This window comes from Malania oleifera, chromosome 2, assembly GCF_029873635.1.
Source record: "Malania oleifera isolate guangnan ecotype guangnan chromosome 2, ASM2987363v1, whole genome shotgun sequence".
In the NCBI taxonomy this organism is placed as follows: Eukaryota; Viridiplantae; Streptophyta; class Magnoliopsida; order Santalales; family Ximeniaceae; genus Malania; species Malania oleifera.
This window is the reverse complement of record NC_080418.1, coordinates 97,318,862-97,339,203: the sequence shown is the minus strand read 5'-3', so window position 1 is coordinate 97,339,203 and position 20,342 is coordinate 97,318,862. Positions and strand designations below refer to the sequence as shown.

The 20,342-nt window shown below is 38.0% G+C and overlaps 1 protein-coding gene across 6 annotated transcripts; it reads left to right on the top strand.

Moving 5' to 3' along the window:
* Positions 1-13: 13 nt before the first annotated feature.
* On the top strand, positions 14-19,617 carry LOC131149155 (ribulose-1,5 bisphosphate carboxylase/oxygenase large subunit N-methyltransferase, chloroplastic). Of its 6 annotated transcripts, none has more exons than XM_058099321.1 (12): positions 14-479; positions 13,960-14,123; positions 14,496-14,579; positions 14,704-14,761; positions 15,853-15,906; positions 16,444-16,515; positions 16,612-16,692; positions 17,364-17,536; positions 17,913-18,015; positions 18,113-18,244; positions 18,397-18,519; positions 19,344-19,617. In XM_058099321.1, the coding sequence occupies exons 1-12, from the start codon at positions 105-107 to the stop codon at positions 19,428-19,430; spliced, it is 1,506 nt and encodes a 501-aa protein (XP_057955304.1). In that variant the 5' UTR covers positions 14-104; the 3' UTR covers positions 19,431-19,617. The 6 variants fall into 6 exon arrangements, with proteins under 6 accessions (XP_057955304.1, XP_057955303.1, XP_057955306.1 ...); XM_058099320.1 differs by having other exon boundaries at positions 17,910-18,015; XM_058099322.1 differs by having other exon boundaries at positions 43-479; positions 13,963-14,123.
* The last annotated feature ends 725 nt before the right edge of the window (positions 19,618-20,342 follow it).

Sequence of the window (20,342 nt, the reverse complement as noted above, 5' to 3'; positions counted from 1 at the left end):
TCACAGTTTGCTCTTTTTTAATTTTGGTTATAAGCAGATAAGGTTTTGTTGGTCTGACGCTCTGAGCTCAATTTCTTCTTCTTCTTCTTCTTTTCAGGATAGCCATGGCCGAAGCTTCCAGAGTCCTCCACAATACCCTCATCCCCTGTTTCTCTCACTACCCTTCACGGCGCAAACATCTTCCTTCCGCCCTTCATCAATCTCATACGGTATATCGGAGAGACCACCCTGTTCGCTGCTCAATCTCTAGCACGAGTGAATCCGCCAGAATCCAGAAGATACCGTGGGGCTGCGACAGCGACTCGTCGGAGAACGCGTCCGCCCTGCAGAAATGGCTGGCGGAGTCGGGTCTTCCTCCCCAGAAGATGGCCATAGACAGAGTCCAAGTTGGAGAGAGAGGCCTCGTTGCTCTCAAGAACATTCGGAAGCGGGAAAAATTGCTCTTTGTGCCTCCGTCACTGTTCATCACTGCAGACTCCGTAAGAATTTCCCCGTACCTGTGTCTGAAATACTGAAAGTTGCTTGATTTCGCTTATGGAAAGCATTAATTGTTTAATTCCTGTGATTTATCGATCCCCTGGGTTCTTATGAACTCTCGTATCTGTTCTATCCTTCTAGTTCATAATTTTCATCGTTCATCTGCAGGATGTATTTATAAAGGATTGACTGTTAAATGTTAGAATTACCTGGACCGGCCTAGTCTATTTTTTTAATAAAAGCAAGATTAAATTTGAATTTCAAATATTTTGGAGTATTGAAATTAAAGCCCGTACTCCCCAATGGATCATTGTAGTCCGTACTGTGCTTTTGCACCAATTGAGTTAGGTTTATTGTGGGGCTTTGTGAACAAGACGCTCAGGATTGGCATGATTGGAAACCTAGACCTTTTTTGCTACATTGCTTTTGTCAAACATAACTTTCATTCATTCCATTTCCATAAAATTGAGTATAAGATATAAAGATACAAGAAACTATTTTAGGAAACTATTTTATGTCTGTACAATATTTATGGCTACAATCATGTTTGACCCTTGAATGAAGGAATTCCTAAATCTAAGATTTCCATAGTTGGCTAATTGCGGGACTCATGCCAACACTCCCCCTCAAGTTGGTGTGTAGATATCTCTAACACCTAACTTGTCAAGTGAGTCATTGAAGTTTCTGCTGGAAATTGCCTTGGTGAGAATGTCTACTAACCGATCTTCAGATTTAACGAAAGGGAACTGAATGATCTTCCTTTTCAGGTTCTGTTTGATGAAATGTCGGTCTATCTCCACGTGCTTTGTGCGGTCATGTTGAATTGGGTTGTGAGATATGTCGATGGCAGCTTTGTTATCACAGAATAAATTCATTGCAGAGCCAGGAGGAAAACCAACCTCTGTTAGCAAACCTCTGAGCCAAAGAAGCTCACATAATCCTTTCGCCATTCCTCAGAACTCAGCTTCAGCGTTGGATAATGCTACCACCTTTTGCTTTTTACTCCTCCATGTAACTAAGTTTCCTCCAATAAATGTAAAGTAGCCTGAAGTAGACTTTCTATCCAAGATATTCCCAGCCCAGTCCGCATCCGTGTACCCTTCAATCTTTAGATGAGCATTCTTGGAGAACGTTAGTCTGGTGATGACTTTAGATAGCGGAGAATTTGAATTACGGCACCCATATGGTCTTTACTCGAATTATGCATAAATTGGCTTACCACACTTATGGCGTAAGCAATGCCTGGACGAGTGTGAGATAAGTAAATGAGCTTCCCCACTAGTCTTTGATACCTCACCTTATCGGCTGGCACCTGGTCCGAATATTCTCCAAGCCTATGGTTCTACACAATCGGCGTATCCACAAGTTTACACTCTAGTAATCCCACTTCCATTAATAAGTCTAGTACGTATTTCCACTGAGAGAGGAATATGCCTTTTCTTGACCTCGCCCCCTCTATTCCCACAAAATACTTAAGCCCTCCCAAGTTTTTCATTTCAAATTCAGTAGACAAGTGTTCTTGTAGCCTCGAGATCTCATCAGCGTCATCCCCCGTAATTGTCATATCATCCACATAGACTATTAATGCTGTCACCTTACTTTGTTGGTGTTTCAAGAAGAGAGTATGGTCAGAGTTACTTTGGCAATAGCCATACTTCCTCATAGCTGAACTAAGTCGGCCAAATCATGCTCGCGGCGACTGTTTTAGTCCATACAATGCCCTCTCTAGCTTACAAACAATTTTGTTCCCAGCTGATCCTATATATCCTAGCAGGATATCCATGTATACCTCCTCGTCAAGGTTGTCATGAAGGAAAGCATTCTTCTCGTCGAGTTGATGTAGTGGCCAGTCCATATTTGCTGCAAGAGATAGGGAGACTCTAACGGTATTCAGTTTAGCTACTGGTGAGAAGGTTTCTGAGTAGTCTATGCCATACGTTTGGGTAAAACCCTTTGCCACAAGTCTCGCCTTGTGTATCGGTCAATTGATCCATCAACCTTGTATTTATAGAGAACACCCATTTGCATGCCACTATTTTTTTTCCCTTCCGGTAATGGGACCAACTTCCAGGTATTATTTTTCTTTAAGGCTTCTAGTTCTTCTTGCATTGCTTGCGCCCACTCTGGATCAGATAACGCCTCTTCAGCACTACTGGGAATATGGCAGGAGGATAGTGTTTGAGTGAAAGTCTTGAGCGGCTTGGACAAACCTTGAGTAGATACATAATTTGCAATTGGATATTTGGACTTCTTTCCTTCTTCATCTGGGTTGTATCTGTTCGGCGGCTTCCCACGATTGTGTCTAAAAGGCAACAAATAACCAGTAAAGGAATCCAAAATATTAGCATGTAAAGGTGCAGCAGGAGTACTTACCTCAGGGACATTCTTAGGAGGAGGAGGGTCTTCGGGTACTGAGGAGTGAGGGGATTGAGGGTACTCTTTATTTTCTGCTTCTTCATTTTCGGCTTTTTCATTTCTAGGTTCTTCGGCTTCATCATTCCTCAATTCGACATACTCAATCTCTGGTGGTACCTCATGCGGTTCAACCTCTCTATTTCCATTTCCATGCTCACCTACGGGGGCCATCAACCAATTCGTCTCTTCTACTTGAGTCTCCCCCTAAAGGGAAGGATTGGGTACTGGTGAAGAATAGAAATTCTCGGACTCAAGAAATGTAACGTCCATGGTGATATAGGTTTGGTTGGTAGTGGGGTCATAGCAACGGAAGCCTTTTTTATGTAAACCATATCCCAAAAATAAGCACCGAACGGCACATGGGTCCAGTTTGGTACGTTGATTCTTGTGGAGGTGGACAAAAGCAACACACTCGAAAATTCTAGGAGGAAGCATCTATATTGAGGGAAGGGATATCAGTAGAGAGGATTTGTAAGGGGGTTTTAAAGTGTAAAATTTTAGATGGCATACGGTTGATTAAGTACATTGCAGTAGCCATAGCATCCACCCAATGGCAACTCGGTACCATTGCTCCAAGGAGTAGGGCATAGGATGTTTCCAAAATATGCCGATTTTTCCTCTCGGCGACACCATTTTGTTGTGGTGTTTGAGAGCATGAGGTCTCATGGAGGAGGCCGTGTTGTTGGAAATAGGCTTGAAATCTTTGGTTGATGAATTCGCCACCATTATCGGAACGAAGAATTTTTATTTTGGAAGAGAATTGAGTCTGAACCATGGCATGAAATGCTTGGAAAATGGTGAAAATTTTGTCTTTGGTTTTTAGTTGATAGAGCCATGTCATTCGAGTACAATCGTCGACAAAAATTACAAACCAACGGTGACCAGAGGAAGTAGGTATCGGGGATGGTCCCCACACATCAGAGTGTATCAATGCAAACGGAATATTAGTTTTATTCAAGCTAACTGGATAAGAAACTCGTTGGCTTTTAGCCTTGATACATGTATCACATTTAAAGTCCACATTCTGTAAATGGGAAAATAAAGATGGGAGTAGATGCCGGAGATAGCTGAATGATGGGTGCCCCAAGCGCTTATGCCATAGCCAAATCTGTTGTTCATGGCGACTGGTTTGATGGTGCGTGTGATTTTCTTTGCCTGGACTGAAGTCATCAAGGTAGTACAGTCCCCCCCCCCCCTCTCTTAGTACCACGCCCAATAATCTCCTTGCTAAGAACATCCTGAAGAAGACAAAAAGTAGAGTATATCAGCACAACACAATTAAGCTCTTTAGTATCTTGACTCACAAACATCAATTTGTTGGAGAGAGATGGAACAAGAAGTGTGTGAGTTAGAGAGAGAGAGGGAGACAGGGGCACGGTTCCAGCCCCTGTGACTGGGTAAGTGGCCCCATTGGCATTGGCAATGCAAGTCCTCTGTGGCTGAGTTGTGTTGGAGAAGTCATTTGGATCAAATGTCATATGATCCGTTGCTCCGGAAAAGATAATCCAGGCACCATCATTCCGAGTAGTAGAGCTGCAAAAAACTTGACCACAATTACCTTGATCTGGGGTTGAGGTAGATGGTTCAACCACGAGAATAAGAGAGAGTTGAGATTCAGCCGTGGCCACCACTACTCAACCTGGAACATCTTCAGTTGCAGGAGCATCTCGTTTCTTTTGGGCTTGTGATTCGTGCCACCAGTTTGGGTAGCCATGTAATTTGGAACAGGTTTCCCTAGTATGTTTTGTACTCCCACAGTGAGTGCATTTATTCCCATCAGAATGACCTTTGGATTGTGAGGAGGACTCAGACTTTTGTGACTGGCCAGATTTCACGCCTTTGATGGCCATAACAGCTCCACTAGCCATTGCTTCTGCTCCAGATATCATCACAAATTGTCGCAGATCTTCCCTTGGAACGTGAGCATATGCCTGCTCAATTGAAGGGAAAGGTTTCAGGCGAAGAACATCGCTCCGAACATGATCCAATCGATCATCTAGTCCATCAAGAAAAGTGTATACTCGCTCCTCCTGTAAAATGGAGTTGTAGCTTTGTATGTCAGTTGCACATTTCATTGGATTTGGTCGACGAAAATCGATCTCTCACCACAAACCCTGTAGATCGTTATAGTATTTTTCTATAGATCCGCCTGCTTGTTTCATTCAAGATACACGACATCGGAGCTCGTATACCTGCGAGGTGTCAGTTCCATTGAAGTATGTTGTGGCAGCAGAATCCCATACCTGCTTAGCCGTTGGGTAATGAATAAAGTTCACGACCAAGGAATGATCCATGGAGTTGATCAACCAGCCTTTCACCATGGCATTCTCAGTGCGCCACTTAGGAAAGGAGGGGTCGGTTTCTGGAGGTTGGGGGTAGTCTCCATTGATGTATCCCAGTTTGTCTTTTCTTGAGATATACATCTCAACAACCTGGGACCATAATCCATAGTTGGAACTATCCAACTTGATGCTGATTGGAACCATCGGGGAATCAGTGATGGGAGAGGAAGAGGTCTGGACCCTTCACAAAACCTCCGTCATTTTTTATGTTAGATTATCCAGGATTTTTTCGGTGGAGTCAGCCATGTAGGCCGAGCAAAAACTTGACCCCTTCCTGATAAAAAAAACAGGGAACCCAAGATCATGCTTAGATACCATGTCAAACGTAACTTTTACAAGATATAAAGATACAAGAAACTATTTTAGGAAGCTATTTTATGTCTGTACAATATTTACGGCTACAATCATGTTTGACCCTTGAATGAAGGAATTCCTAAATCTAAGATTTCCATAGCTGGCTAATTGTGGGACTCACGCCAACAGCTTCTTCATGAATGTGGTGTAGAATACCATTGTGAGACACTTCCACATTTAGGGTTTCAAAGGAACTGAGACCTCTATAAACCATAGTTCTAGAAAGTGGATCCCAAAATAGTTAACGATTACTTCTGTGGTTCTTAAAAGGTTTTAGATTCTATTGTCCTTCCCATTCAAATTCTATCATTGAATTATATCACCTCTTTTTTTATATTTTATTTTGTTGTTTTGGAGGATGGAACTTCAAAATGTGAGATTGAAACCTCACAATATCATCTACGAAGCATAACATATCCTTCTTGTTCCCCTGCTTGGATTTCACACTTGTATGACAAACTATTGCTTTTAAGGGAAATGTTTATGAGCAAATATTTGTTGTTGATATAGATAAAAAAAAATTCACACGGTCACTGAGGAGATCCTATAGAGTTTGCATCCCAACTATTTCAAATGATTTTATATTATACTAGCAAGAGCATTAATATGATGTACGAGTTGGTTTTGGTCCAACTACCTTCAAGGAGGCCATGGAGAGCCTTCAAGCATTTGGGTAAATGGTGTTATATGTGATAGTTGACATTTTTTGATAATGGTGGAGTTATATAACTGCTGGATTCAAAGTTGTTGGCTGCAAACGGGTTTCCAAAACTAAATGAAGCTTCATATGTGAAATTAAGATATACAAGGCTAGATTAGTTGCCAAAGGCTGTAACCAAAGAAAGGGCATTGATTGCAAGGAGTTATTTTCTCTAGCCTAAGAATGACTCTTTTTGAGTTTATGATGGCCTTGGATCTCACTTTGATAAAATGCTTCACCTAATGGATGTGAAGGTTGCCATTTTTTTTAGCAGCAACTTAGTTGAAGTTGTTCATTTGGAGCAACTTGCTTGTTTATATAAATGGTAAGGAACATCTTGTGTGCAAATCGCAAAGATCCTTTTACGAAATGAAACCAGTTTCAAGATAGTGTTACCTTAAGTTTGATGAGATTGTCAAGTCTTTTGGGGCTTTTAAAAAATGCTATGTTTCCGTATAACTAAAGGTGAGTGAGACTATGGGAGTAGGTATATATTTTTATATTTTATGTTGATGATACCTTACTAGCAAAGATGATGCTCTTATGAATGAGGTGAAACAATTGTTAACAATTCATTTTGATATGAAGGATTATGGTGATGTCTCTTTTGCATTGGGCATAAAAATCCATATGGATTTTAGATTATTTATTGCTTGTTTAAGAGAACCTAAGTTGAAAAGGTTTTAAATAGGTCCAACATAGAATCTATTAAAGGTTATTTAAGTCTTTTAGTATTATTATTGTGTTAGCATGTTAATTAGTGAGAGTTAGTGAGGGTGTTATGATTATCAGAACGTATTTGACTTGTGTTATAAATATAGGGAGAGACCTATCTTCAAGTCATGGTCATTCATTTAATCAAAATCTGAACATGGTATTAGAGTGTGATCCAACGTAAACCCTATCACACTCACTAATCTCCAAAAACACCCTCCCATCACTGCCCTTCTCCAAACCACCTCACCCTTCATTATTTTACAAAACCAAACATATAGCCAAAAATAGAACCCTTTGAAACCTAACCCTACGAAATCCCATTGCCAAAAAGCTCCCCACGTGCCGCCATGCATCAGCAAACTGCCAGCAGTCTCGACCCCACATGCCAGCACATGAGAGTGATTCAGGCTACCTTTTTCTGATTTTTTCTTCCTTCCCTTGACCATATTATCAAGCTGTTGGGCATGGTTTTTGCTCAAAGATCCAACCTTTTCCAACCATGCACTCGTGGTAATCCATTAGTTGTTGTTAGGTGTTCCTAAAGGCTTTTTTTGTGAGTTTCTTAGAGCAGTGGCAGTTTTCATAAGTTGATTTGTGAGGCTGTGACAAAGCTATATAAGTTTGTAAGTGGTTCACCTTGTTCGTGGTTGTTTTAGTGCTTCAAAACGTTTGTGGTTGTCCTGATTAGTTTTGATTGTTCTTTTTGTTTGACATTGGTGTGGCTGTTGTGATGGAGTCTATGAATCCCAAAAACATGTTTCCTTCATCGTTGCCACAAATAACCGTTGAAAAGTTGGATGGAAAGAATTATATTCAATAATATAAGGTTGTTTGGGTCTATTTAGCGGGATTCGGAAAATCTGTCCACTTGCTTCAATTTGATCCTTCTGATGAGAAGAGAAAAGAAGTGTGGATTCAGGAAGATTTGTTGATTGTTCCCCTCTTGTGCAATTCCATGGAGCTCTAGATTGCTTGGATGTGCATGCATCTAGATCCTTGGGACTATGTCAAGCTTTTATACTGTAGTGACATTACACGTATGTATGATTTATTCTAAAGATTAATTTCAGTCATAATAGGGAGACAAGAGCATTACAGATTATTTTGAAGAGATGAAACATATTCATGAGGAGCTTAAAATCGTGCAACCTATAACCACTGACGTTTGTGAGATATAGAAGCAAAGGGAGGAGATGAAAATTCTTCAGCTTCTAGTGGGCTTGAGACATGAGTTTGAGGCAGTCCGGTCCTAGATTCTTAATAGTGTAGAGTTGCCATCATTTGCTGATGTTTATTCTCGTGTACTTCAAGCTTCCTTTAGCACACAATGTCTTGCTCTTGCACCTGGCTCTAAGAGGACAGCGTTCGCCACACATGAACGAGGTAAAGGCACTCCTCGCAAGTGCACTCATTGTGGACAAGGTAATCATACTATTGAGCAGTGTTGGGATCTCCATGGTAGACTGTCACGTGTTGTCAATGCAGTCACCGCTAACTTTGCACCTATGGGGCCAAGTGGGGGGCAGTGTTCAGTGTCTATGTAAAAGGTCAAGTATTCCAAGTTCTAGCAATATCAATCGTCAGAACAAGCTTTTCTTCCCATTGTATCTCTTGCCTAAACAAGTAATTCCAAAACTTGCCTGTCATCGACCTAGTCCTTGGGTTAGAGACTCGGCTTCCATTGATCATATCATAGATATACCTAATTTCTTCTTTATTTTTTAGTATCTTGCAAATTTTCCCTGTGTTACTCTTGCTAATGGAACCATCACTACCATCAAGGGAATTAGGACTATAAATCCCACTTCTTCTATTTCACTTCCTTTGGTTTTGTATATTCCCGAGTTTCCCTTCAATCTTATGTTTGTTAGCAAGATTACTAAATCCATGAATTGTTCAATAACATTCTTTCCTAATTTTGTGGTTATTTAGGATTTGAAGACAAGGAAGATGATTGGCGAAGGGCATGAAGCTGGTGGACTTTATCACTTTGAGTCGCTATCTCCTTCTTCCACTTGCATTGCTACTGCAACACCTCTCCAAATTCATTGTCGCTTTGGTCATCCTTCATTTGAAAAGTTGAAACACCTAGTTCCTAATTTGAGTTTTGTGTCTAGTCTTGATTGTGGCTTGTGTCAGTTGGGAAAGCATCATCATGTACCTTTTGCTTCCCGAGTCAATAAACGGGGTGCAAGCCCTTTCATGTTAGTCCATTATGATGTTTGGGGTCCTAGTAGAATTGTGTCCAAGTTGGGTTTCTGGTACTTTGTAACCTTTGTGGATGATTATTCAAGGATGACTTGGCTATATTTAATAAAAGATCATTTTGATTTTGAGTTATTTCCTATATTTTGTGCCTTTTGTTCTGAAATAAAGACTCAATTTGATTTGCTAGTTCAAATACTTCGAAGTGATAATGCTAAAGAGTGTTTCAATACTCAATTCACTACTTATATGACTTAGTTTGGTATTGTTCATCAATCATCTTGTGCTCATACTCCTCAACAAAATGGCATAGAGAGGAAAAATAGACATATCCTTGAAATCGCTCATACTTTACTTTATCAAATGTATGCACCTAAATTGTTTTGGAGTGATGTTGTATTTACTGCTTGCTATCTTATCAACGGGAAGCCATCCTCTATTCTTAGTGGTAAAATTCCTTACTCCATTCTCTTTCATAATTCACCTCATTTCTCTCTACCTCCTCATATATTTGGATGTGTGTCCTTTGTTTATCAACTAACTCCCGGGATAGATAAGTTGAATTTTCATGCTATAAAATGTGTCTTTCTACACTACTCATATGCTAAAAAGGGATATCGTTGTTATAGTCCTATTTCGCATCGCTTCTTTGTTTCTGTAGATGTTACCTTCTTTGAGTCTACACCTTACTATACTCAATCCTTAAGTGCTTCTGATCTCAAATGAGTCTCTTCCTATGCCTAATCTTTCAAGTTTTAGTTTGTTGTCCTTGCCTAATCAACCACCTATGTCTCCATGTAGTTTGAGTCCCTTCTCATCATCTTGATCATCATAATTTGATGTTGTATTCATGATGGCAGCTCGAAGGAAGAGATTCCCCTCTAGCTTCTACTGCCATGCCTTTGGTTTCCTCGTCTGATGATCATATTTCCTATGATGTTGAACCTCTCATTGCTGTCCAGAAAGGTAAACGCATATGTACACAACATCCCATTTCCAACTATGTTTGCTATGACTTCTTATCACCCTCCTATTATTGTTTTGTTATTGTTCTATCATCTATTGCCCTTCCTAAATCTTTTTAGGATGCCTTAGCCCACTCTAGGTGGAGGAATGCCATGATTGAAGAGATGAATGCTTTATAGGACAATGGTACTTGGGACTTGGTATCTCTTCCTCCTGATTGTTGCTTGGTATACATTGTGAAAGTCAATCCTGATGATTATGTGGTTCGTCTGAAGGGACGTCTTGTTGCTAAGGAGTATACTCAGGTGTATGGTTTGGACACTTACTCTTCAGTTTCCAAACTTACATAAGTACGTCTATCCATCTCCTTGGCTAGCACTTCTCATTAGTCTTTGCATAAGTTAGATGTGAAGAATTCCTTCTTGCATGGTGATCTTGAGTAGGAGATCTATATGGAGCAACCACTTGGGTTTGTTTCTCATGGGCTGTCAGGCTTAGTGTGTTGGCTCAAGAAGGCGCTAAATGGTTTAAAACGGTCTCCTAGAGCATGATTTGGTTGATTCTGTGCTATAGTACTTGAGTTTGGTCTTCAATAGTGTGCAGTGGATCACTCTGTGTGTTTATTGTCATACTTCATCTAGTAGGATCCATCTTGTTGTGTATGTGAATGATATTGTTATTGCAAGTGATGATAACAAAGGTATTCAGAGCCTTAAACATTTTGTACAGACTAGTTTCAAACCAAATATTTTTGACCGTTGAAATACTTCTTGCATATAGAAGTATCTGGATCTTGTATGAGAAATATTTTTTCACGGAGGAAGTATGTTCTTGATCTATTGGATGAAATTGGACTATTGGGATCCAAACCATTTGATACACCCATGGATCCTAACAAGAAGTTAGTGCTAATTAGGGGTGATTTGTTGCCTAATCTTGGATGATACTGAAGACTTGTTGAAGAGTTGAATTATCTCAAAGCCACTCAGTCGGACATATCTTTTGCAACAAGTGTTATGAGTCAATTTTTAGATTCTCCAAGGACAAGTCACTAGGACGCAGTAACCCGCATCTAAAGATATATCAAAGGTGCACTAGTGGAGGTCTTTTATATCGAGATCAGAGTCTCACTTTTATTTAGGGATATATAGATGCAGATTGGGTTGGGTCACCTTTCGACCAAAGATCCACAATCTGGCACTGTATTTTGGTTGGTGGCAATTTGATTTCTTGGAAAAGTAAGAAACAAACTATGGTTGCTTGGTCAAGTGCTGAGTTAGAATAAAAAGCTATGACGCACACTACTTGTGAACTTGTTTGGTTGAAGAACATGTTTGAAGAATTGGGTTTTCCACATTCTCAGTCTATGGAGTTGATGTGTGATAATCAAGATGCCCTTCAAATGGCCTCCAACCCAGTCTATAATGCGCAAATGAACATATTGAAGTTGATTGCCATTTGTTTGAGAGAAACTTGTGTAGAAGCTCATTATTACCACTTATGTGAAGTCCGATATGCAGTTTGCTGATTTGTTTACCAAAGCTTTAGAGGGTGCTCATGTTAAATTTATCTGTAGCAAGCTAGGAGCATGTGATATTTATGCTCCAGCTTGAGGGGGAGTGTTAAAGGTTATTTTAGTCTTTTATTATTATTATTGTGTTATTATGTTAATTAGTGAGAGTTGGTAAAGGTATTATGGTCATTAAAATGTGTTTTATTTTTATTGTAAATAGAGGTTGGGTGGGGGGGACTTATCTTCAAGTCAAGGTCATTCATTGAATCAAAAACTCAAGCACAATCTTATCACTTTATATTCACCTGAATCGAAAGGGAGAAAAAACTCTTGGAACGCTCAATGTTGACAAATTCATGGATATGCAGTTGGTGCACTTGGGACATAGATTGATGAGAGATTTACTGGATGCTAAAGATTATATGTTCAATTATGGGTGATCCAATTATGCAAAGACGATTTGATAATTTGATGCTGATTTGTAGTTTGCTTCGATGATACAAAGTCTACTTCCGGTTATGTTTTTATGATGGCAGGAGGAGTTGTTTCTTGGAAAAGTACTAAGCAAACTCTTATATCTAGCTCGAAGTAAAGGTACAGTATGTAGTTTGTTATGAGGCTATGTGCTGAGCTCTGTGGTTTTGGATCTCTTGTATGCAGTTTTGCATTGTTGATTCTATTGTGAGCTCATTGCTGATAGGTTATGGTAATCTTTCTGTAGTTACCTTCTCCGAAAACAAGAAGAGTTCTTCGCACTCAAAGCAATTAAGACATTAAATTTCTTGTTTGTTAGAGAGAAATTTGCGAGTTCCGAAACTGCATTGAGCACGTAGCCACACAATGCATGGTTGCAAATCCACCAACCAAGGGTTTAACTCCTAAAGTTGTAACTCATATAGGCTTTGTTAAATCCTTTGATGTTTTGGGTTAGCGGGAGTTTATTATTATCTTTATTATTATTGTTGCCTTATTTCGATGACTATGCTATTCTCGAGAATATTGTGGATTGGTCATTTTAGTGCAAGTCATTGTGATGTGCACATATATAATTCTTATAAATGGAAATATTAGAAATTGTTGAATTGGGGCATTTCAACTTAGTCTCGTTTTTTGTGTTTCAAGGGATTGTATTCTTAGTCTTGATGAGCTTCTTTGAAGCATAAGCATCTTTTGGATGCTTGGACCATGTTTTGAAAACATGCATGTTGATCACATTTTGCAATGTTGTTTTATACCACTCTCATTTGTGCACCATGTTGACAAGGTTTTTGTATTTTGACGTGCATGATATTAACATCCCTCTTGGAAGTGATTTTCTATATCCTTGGATATACATGATTTCGTTTCAGACCTATTGTGGTTAAATAGTGCTCGCTCTTTTACAATTGGCCACATGATGTTTAGTTTCATCCAAAGAAGCAAAAATTTTACCTATGCAGATGAAGTGTGAGATATTTAAAATTATATAGACTAGCATATTCTATTTTTAATAAAACCCAGATTAAATTGATTGTTGAATATTTTGGAATATTGAAACTAAGGCTTGTAATGTAAGTGGTCACCATATTGGGTAATGGGAACTTTATGCCTATGGGATTAGGTTTTGTGTGGGCCTTGTGAGCAAGCAATATAGGGCAAGGTTTTGTAAACACAATGAAAGGTCCCTACGCTCACTCTTAAGTTATTGTGCCCCCCTATCAAGCAGCAACTTGTGGAAGAGGGTTAGTCCACTCTCCATGCAGGCAGACGCATGATTGATTCCCCAGATGAGGAATTTCTCCAAATCATAGACAAACCGTATTGAAGATTGGATGATGCAAGGTATTTGTTGTTGAAATCTATGTATTTTGAGAGCACAGGCTTACGGTTTGAGTGTGCATGTTTGCAAATTAGCGAACAGTTTTCAGCAGTAAATTCCTGTGATTTGTCACCTGCACTGAGTTTTTTCTTTTCTGTCCTAATTAATTTTCTTCATTCGTCTACAGAATGTATTTGTGAAGGTTTGGATAAGCTTTTCTCCATAATTATGCCTCAAAATTGCTTTATTTTGCCTGCAAAAAAATTTATGGTTATATTCTTGTGACTTGTCACCTAGGTTCTAATGAGTTTTCATTTCATTCCAAGTAATAATTTCCCTTGATCATCTGCAGAATGCATTTGTAAAAGGCTTCTGATCATTTTCCTCAGTTAATAACATTTGTTAATTGGCTTTTTGGGCTGCTAGCCATCTCAAGAATCTCATGAGTGTATCTCTGTACCTCATGTGTCAGAAGTGGAGCTGTCCAGAGGCTGGTGAAGTCCTGAAACAGATATCTGTACCTGACTGGCCATTGCTTGCAACTTACCTAATAAGTGAAGCAAGTCTCATGAAATCTTCTAGATGGAGCAATTATATCTCAGCTTTACCTCAACAGCCCTATTCCCTCTTGTATTGGTAAGCCTGTCATCTTTGCTATCTGCCCTCACATCAATAGCCTGTCTAGTTGTGAAAAAACAGCTTTTATTTTTTATTTTCAAATTTTCAAATTATTATGAAAAAAAAGCCACATTGTTTTTCAGTTTAACAACATTTTGGTGGGAATGTTGGAAACATTTTTTTGTTATTTTTCAAAATCATATAAATGTTTGAAAACTGAAAAACAGGATGGAATTGCTTGTAGTTCTTTGGCAAACTGAAAATGGAAATTGAAAATTTGTTTCTCAACTAAATACACACTTAAGTTCTTCAGTAACTTTTTTCCCTGCGCCTATTATGGAAGGGTTCTATTCTCAGTGTTTCCCCTACAGCATTTTAATATAATTTCAGGACGCGTTCAGAATTGGACAGATATCTAGAAGCCTCACAGATTAGAGAGCGGGCAATTGAAAGGATTACTGATGTTGCTGGAACGTAAGCCTTCCTACTTACCACTTCTCTACTTTTTAAGCTTGTTTTGGTTTGTGCCTCTGTTGTATCATCTCATTGCTTGTGCTTCATAATTTAATGCATATAGATTTTTTCTTTTTTTATGCAGATACAATGATTTAAGGGTTAGGATATTTTCCAAGCATCCTCATTTATTCCCTGAAGAGGTTTGTCCCATTTACTAGTATAGAATCAGGGTCTCATGTATCTACTTATTAGCCTCTCAAATTGATGATTGACAAAATTCCAGTTCTTATTCTATTGGGGCCGCATGGCACATATTTGGGCCTGCCTTTCTTCAACAAGGTATCATCCTTGGTACCCCCCCCCCCCCCCCCCCCACACCTACAGGAAGATGGTCTACCATACATCAGAGCACTTGTCTCAGGAACTATATTAAAATTACACACCTGGAGCTTGAGTGTCAGCTGTACAAAACTTTTACCTATTTCATGCGTGGTTATGAATTCTGGTTATAGGCAATGTTCTTAGGAACTATATTAATACTCTTTTTTGACCTTCCTTTTTCATATCCCTCATTTGCTCAAGGCCAGAGCATCTTTGTGGACCTCAATCAATTTAATTTTTAGGTTGCTGAACAGATCCATTTCTTGTTCTATTTGAAAGTTGTCACTCATCCAGTTTACTTGTGCTCACATGACCAATGCTAAGATGGAAAGCTTTGTATGATTTTATTTTGTATGAATATAGACACATTCACACATGCACAGCAACAACAACAAATCATGTAATACAATATTCAGCACACAATATGTCAAAAAATGGAAGTCTGGGAAATTTTTATTCTGGACCTTGTTTAACTCTTGTACCTTAACCTCCTTGCTCTTCTGCCCCCAAACCATAACAAAAAGGCACAGAAGGATATCAACTAACAACGCAACGACTCTTGTAGATGCTTTGTAGAGGGGAAAACTGATATGTTAGTCACAATCTGTTAGTTACTGTTCAATCTTGTCAACTATGATATGAACTGCGTAACAATGGATTAATTGCTCGCATAATCTCCCAGCTCAACAAATTTCTACACATCTAGTTCTCCCATTTTATAATTTGGATTTTACTCTAGGGCTTTTGTTTCCTAAGTCAACTTAAGTGGGACAAGGTCTGGATAAACTATGTTCAATGTGTACCACGGAAGGAAAGGACCAATTTACTTAGCATGCTGCAATTAAACCTCCATAATTTCTACATGCATTACTCTTGCTAGTAACCATATTTTCACTGTATTGACCTGTAGGTATTTAATATTGAGACTTTCAAATGGTCATTTGGCATTCTTTTCTCACGCTTGGTAAGTGGATTCCAATTTCAGTATCACTTGGTATTTGATGCTTCACTTTTTTTCTCCATAGCCATGTTCATCTTAAGATATGAAGTCTGAAAATGTTGGCATATTTGGACAATGAATGAAATGATTAACCAGGCAATAATGCAGGATTTTTTTAGTAAATTGAAGTCACCACCAGAAGTTGTAAAAGAAAAAAAATGATGCCATATTTTGATATTTTAAGGTCATGTATTCTTTGACCCCTTGACCTTGAGAATGTCTTCAAACTTCAGCAAGTCTAGGAAACGATCAGTCCAAAATCCATTATTTAAACTAGTAGTAAGTTAAAAGAAGACTTATTTCATATGTACTAATGAATGATTTCATTTTCAAATGATGTCGTACCCTTTAGTAAACAATAATATGACTACATCTTTGTCTTTTTATTTAGTCGAAAATTCATTTGTGTTGGTCCTTAATTTTGAAGGTTTTTTAAGGTCCTTGAAAATAAATATGGGTTTATAGGGCTGCAAATTCAGATCTGATTTCTGTCTTGAACAGGTTCGGTTACCATCAATGGATGGTAGAGTTGCTTTGGTTCCCTGGGCAGATATGCTGAATCATAGTTGTGAGGTTTATTCATTACTATCTCACTTCATCAATCAAAAAGTTACGTATTATTTAAATTATTGCAAATAATTAGACTGTATTTTTATTGGGTTGCTCCAGGTGGAAACTTTTTTAGATTATGATAAATCATCCCAAGGCGTCGTTTTTACAACTGATCGACCATACCAGCCAGGTGAGCAGGTAAACAGAATTTTAGTAACCTCTACTTTGACTGATTCATGCTCTTTGCTCATAGGAGTGGATTAGTATTTATTGAATTTTATTTTAATTAAATTATTCACCAATGTCCAAAAAGAGAAACAAAAACAGTTCTAAACCCTGATTATTTATTAATCTACAAGTTTAATGATTTATTTGTCATGGCATTTTGTTTGGCTTAAAATTGAGAATGAGATCTAGTGCTCTTATCAAATTTATTTATCATACATTTGGGAGCATGGAATTCAGACCTTAAATTTGGATTTGTGTGGATTCATACCTTAAATTTGGATTTGTGTGGATTTACACAAAACATAGTACAAAATTTTATTGAATTTCTTCCAAATTATATAAATCCAAATTCATGCTCCCAAACACTACCTTAGTGAAGTTCATTTTTGCTGCATTTGACAGAAGGCAGTAGCCCTCAGAAACATTTTAGCTTTACTATCCTTCCACACAGTGGTTCATTATGTAGCAGGGAAATTCAAATATGAGTGGGAGACAGGGTCTTTTACCCCCATTACATGAAGAGAATATTGTCCAAATATATGCTTGCGTATTATGAAATTTGTGCATTATTCAGCAGAGCTATTCAGCCTATTCTGCTCCTTATAATTAATAAATGAGAATGCTTGCATGCTATCCTGCAGGTTTTTATATCGTATGGCAAGAAATCTAATGGAGAATTATTGCTATCATATGGATTTGTTCCAAGGGAAGGCACAAACCCTAGTGATTCAGTTGAGTTGGCATTGTCAATTAAAAAGTCTGATAAATGTTATAAGGAGAAGATGGAATCTCTGAGAAAGCATGGATTGTCAATGTGAGTGCTTGATAGATCAAGAGAATCCTCTTCAGTCATTTTTTGTAGCTTTTAACATGCTTGCAGTAATTTAGCTGTTCTCAATTTGTTCTGTTTTCTTGTAAGTTTATTTAATTCTCAAAATATAGCGTGATTCAGGAAGAAATATATTTGATTTTATTTGCAGTATCTTGATGTATGTGAATTAAACATGTTTAAGATTTGGTTTCCTTGTTATTGTCTCTTGATGAAGTTGACACCTTGGACCTAAACCCTTATCTCGTCCATCCCTTCTTTCATGTCGCAAGATATATATTATATATCTCTTTTTCAATTTAAACATTTGAATTTTGGAGGCTCCAAGTATTATACTTATTATTATTTTTATTTCCAGCAGTGTTCAATGCTTTCCTTTACGAATCACTGGTTGGCCATCTGAGTTAATAGCATATGCTTATTTGGCTGTTAGCCCACCAAGTATGAACAGACAGTTTGAAGAGGTTTGACAGTTTCATCCTTCTTATCCTGTAGTCTCTTCCACAATAAGTTATATCTTCCACAATAATTTATAACACATCTCACATTTCTTTATTCCAGATTGCTGCTGCAGCATCAAATAAAGCAACATCCAAGAAGGATGTAAGATATCCTGAATTAGAGGAAAAAGCACTGCAATTCATATTGGACAACTGTGAATCAAGCATTTCAAAGTACACCAAATTCCTGCAGGTAAAGGGAATATGGAAAAAGACTTCTCATTGAATAAAATCACGTTGTATTAGTTGCACTTCTTCACCTGAGCACGACAAGCTATCTTTGGTAATTTACTTCTATTGTCAAACATTTAAATCTATAAATTTTTTTTTGTTCCTTCTTTGCAGGAAAGTGGGTCAATGGACTTGGATGTGACATCTCCAAAGCAACTCAACAGAAAATTATTTTTGAAACAGCTGGCAGTAGACTTGTGTACTAGTGAGCGGAGGATACTATTTCGTACTCAATATGTAAGTTACATCTCTTTTGCTTTTTGGAATTGGCTGCTTTTTTCTGTTGCTTCAGCGTGCTATTTCCTTTTATCTTGTCTTTTCATTTTTCAGATGACTGCAAATTCAGCTTCTTGTAGCTTACTAAATTTTGTTTGGTCATAAGCTTAAAATGGTTTATTTGGCTCCCTCTTTCTGAATTCTGAAATACATGCCAGTAATCTGCATGTGGATGCAAATTGAGTTAGGCCGTAGGTTCTCTTCTATTACCACTATCATTTTGGCTGGCTTCAACCAAATTGCCTCTGATCACAGTACATGAGCCATAGACACGTTCACCAACACAGCAGTGCTAAACCTGAATTTCTCCAATTTGCCCATTAGAATCTTTCCATGTTGTATGTTGTGTTAGGCAATCAAACAATAGGAGAGGAGCTTAATCCATTTATCCTATTTAGAATTGTTCGGAATTGATGAGCATTCTGCACTAAGTTATTGTAATAGCCTGTGGAAGGACATCCATTTCTCTGGCAGAGTAGCAGATTTATGCTTGCATGTTTATGCAAGTGCCATCCATATGCTCATCAATCATGCATATATTTGTTTCCTCATTTCCTTCTAATGAGATTTTACAATATAATCAATTTGTACATGCATGAATTAATCTAACCCTGCATTTGGAAGCATGTATTTCGAGGTTTGAATTTAGATTTATGTGAATTTGGACGAAATATAATATAAAGTTGAATTGAGTCTCTTTTGAATAGTCTAAGCTCCCAAATAATACCTTTGTTACTTCTTTTTTTTTAATTGTCTAATTATCCTTATTATGTGGATAACTGCAGATATTAAGGAGGAGATTAAGGGATATAAGGAGTGGTGAATTGAGAGCTCTCAGAATATTTGACCGTTTCACAAATCTTTTTAAATGAGTAGCTTAGAAATTGATCTATACTATGCTTTTTAGATGAATGCATCTCCAGATGGTTTTATTGAGCAAGTTCTGCTTGAGAAATCATATTAATGATTTAGAAGTTGTAATATCCGTGGATTATAAATGTATCCCATTGACAAGTTCTTACAACTGGGTCCTCGCCATTGTGCACTGCATTTGAACAAGAGTGGGCTCTGAGTATATTTTATTTATTTATTTATTTTTTTATGTTGGCAAATTGCCCTTGTAGTTCACCAGAAGCATTGGATTAAAAAAATGCACTTGATAAGCTTCCGCATTTGGATATGGAAATTGGAAAATTACTATGCTCAAACATGGTTGTTCATGTGTGGTTTTGGTAAAGCTAACAATGAGGGCTAAGTGGCATGCTTACAAAAGTTTGTTGTCTAATTTTTTATGGGATTGTGGTAAGAACTACAGCTGGAAAATGACTAAAATTTATGGGCTTGTTCAGTTGTAAAAGACTCTCTAGTAAGTAGGTCGATGGGAAATGGATATTGATGTGGTGAGAGTTTTGAGTTACAATTTGCAGTGCGTGCTTACCTCTTATCTCTTTCTTTCTTTCTTTCTTTCTTTGATATTTATAAAGGCTCACTAACCCACCGAAAGAGGAACTGGGGATCCCCATGAGATTATGTTCATCTATTGTTCATGCATGATTGTCGGAGGTGGTAGATCCCTAATTATTCAACCTTTCACAGGCTAGTTAAGGCAATAGTTGCCTTTCTCAACGTGGGATTGTTTGACCTCATCATCTCATTACTGGATATGGATATGGAGGATTGTGTGCAATATTTTTATAGGCAATGTATTTAATATAGAGATTATGGCTATCGTTATCCTTATTAGTTGCCCCTTGACCCATAGTCCAAATATGCGTTCAGTGTGC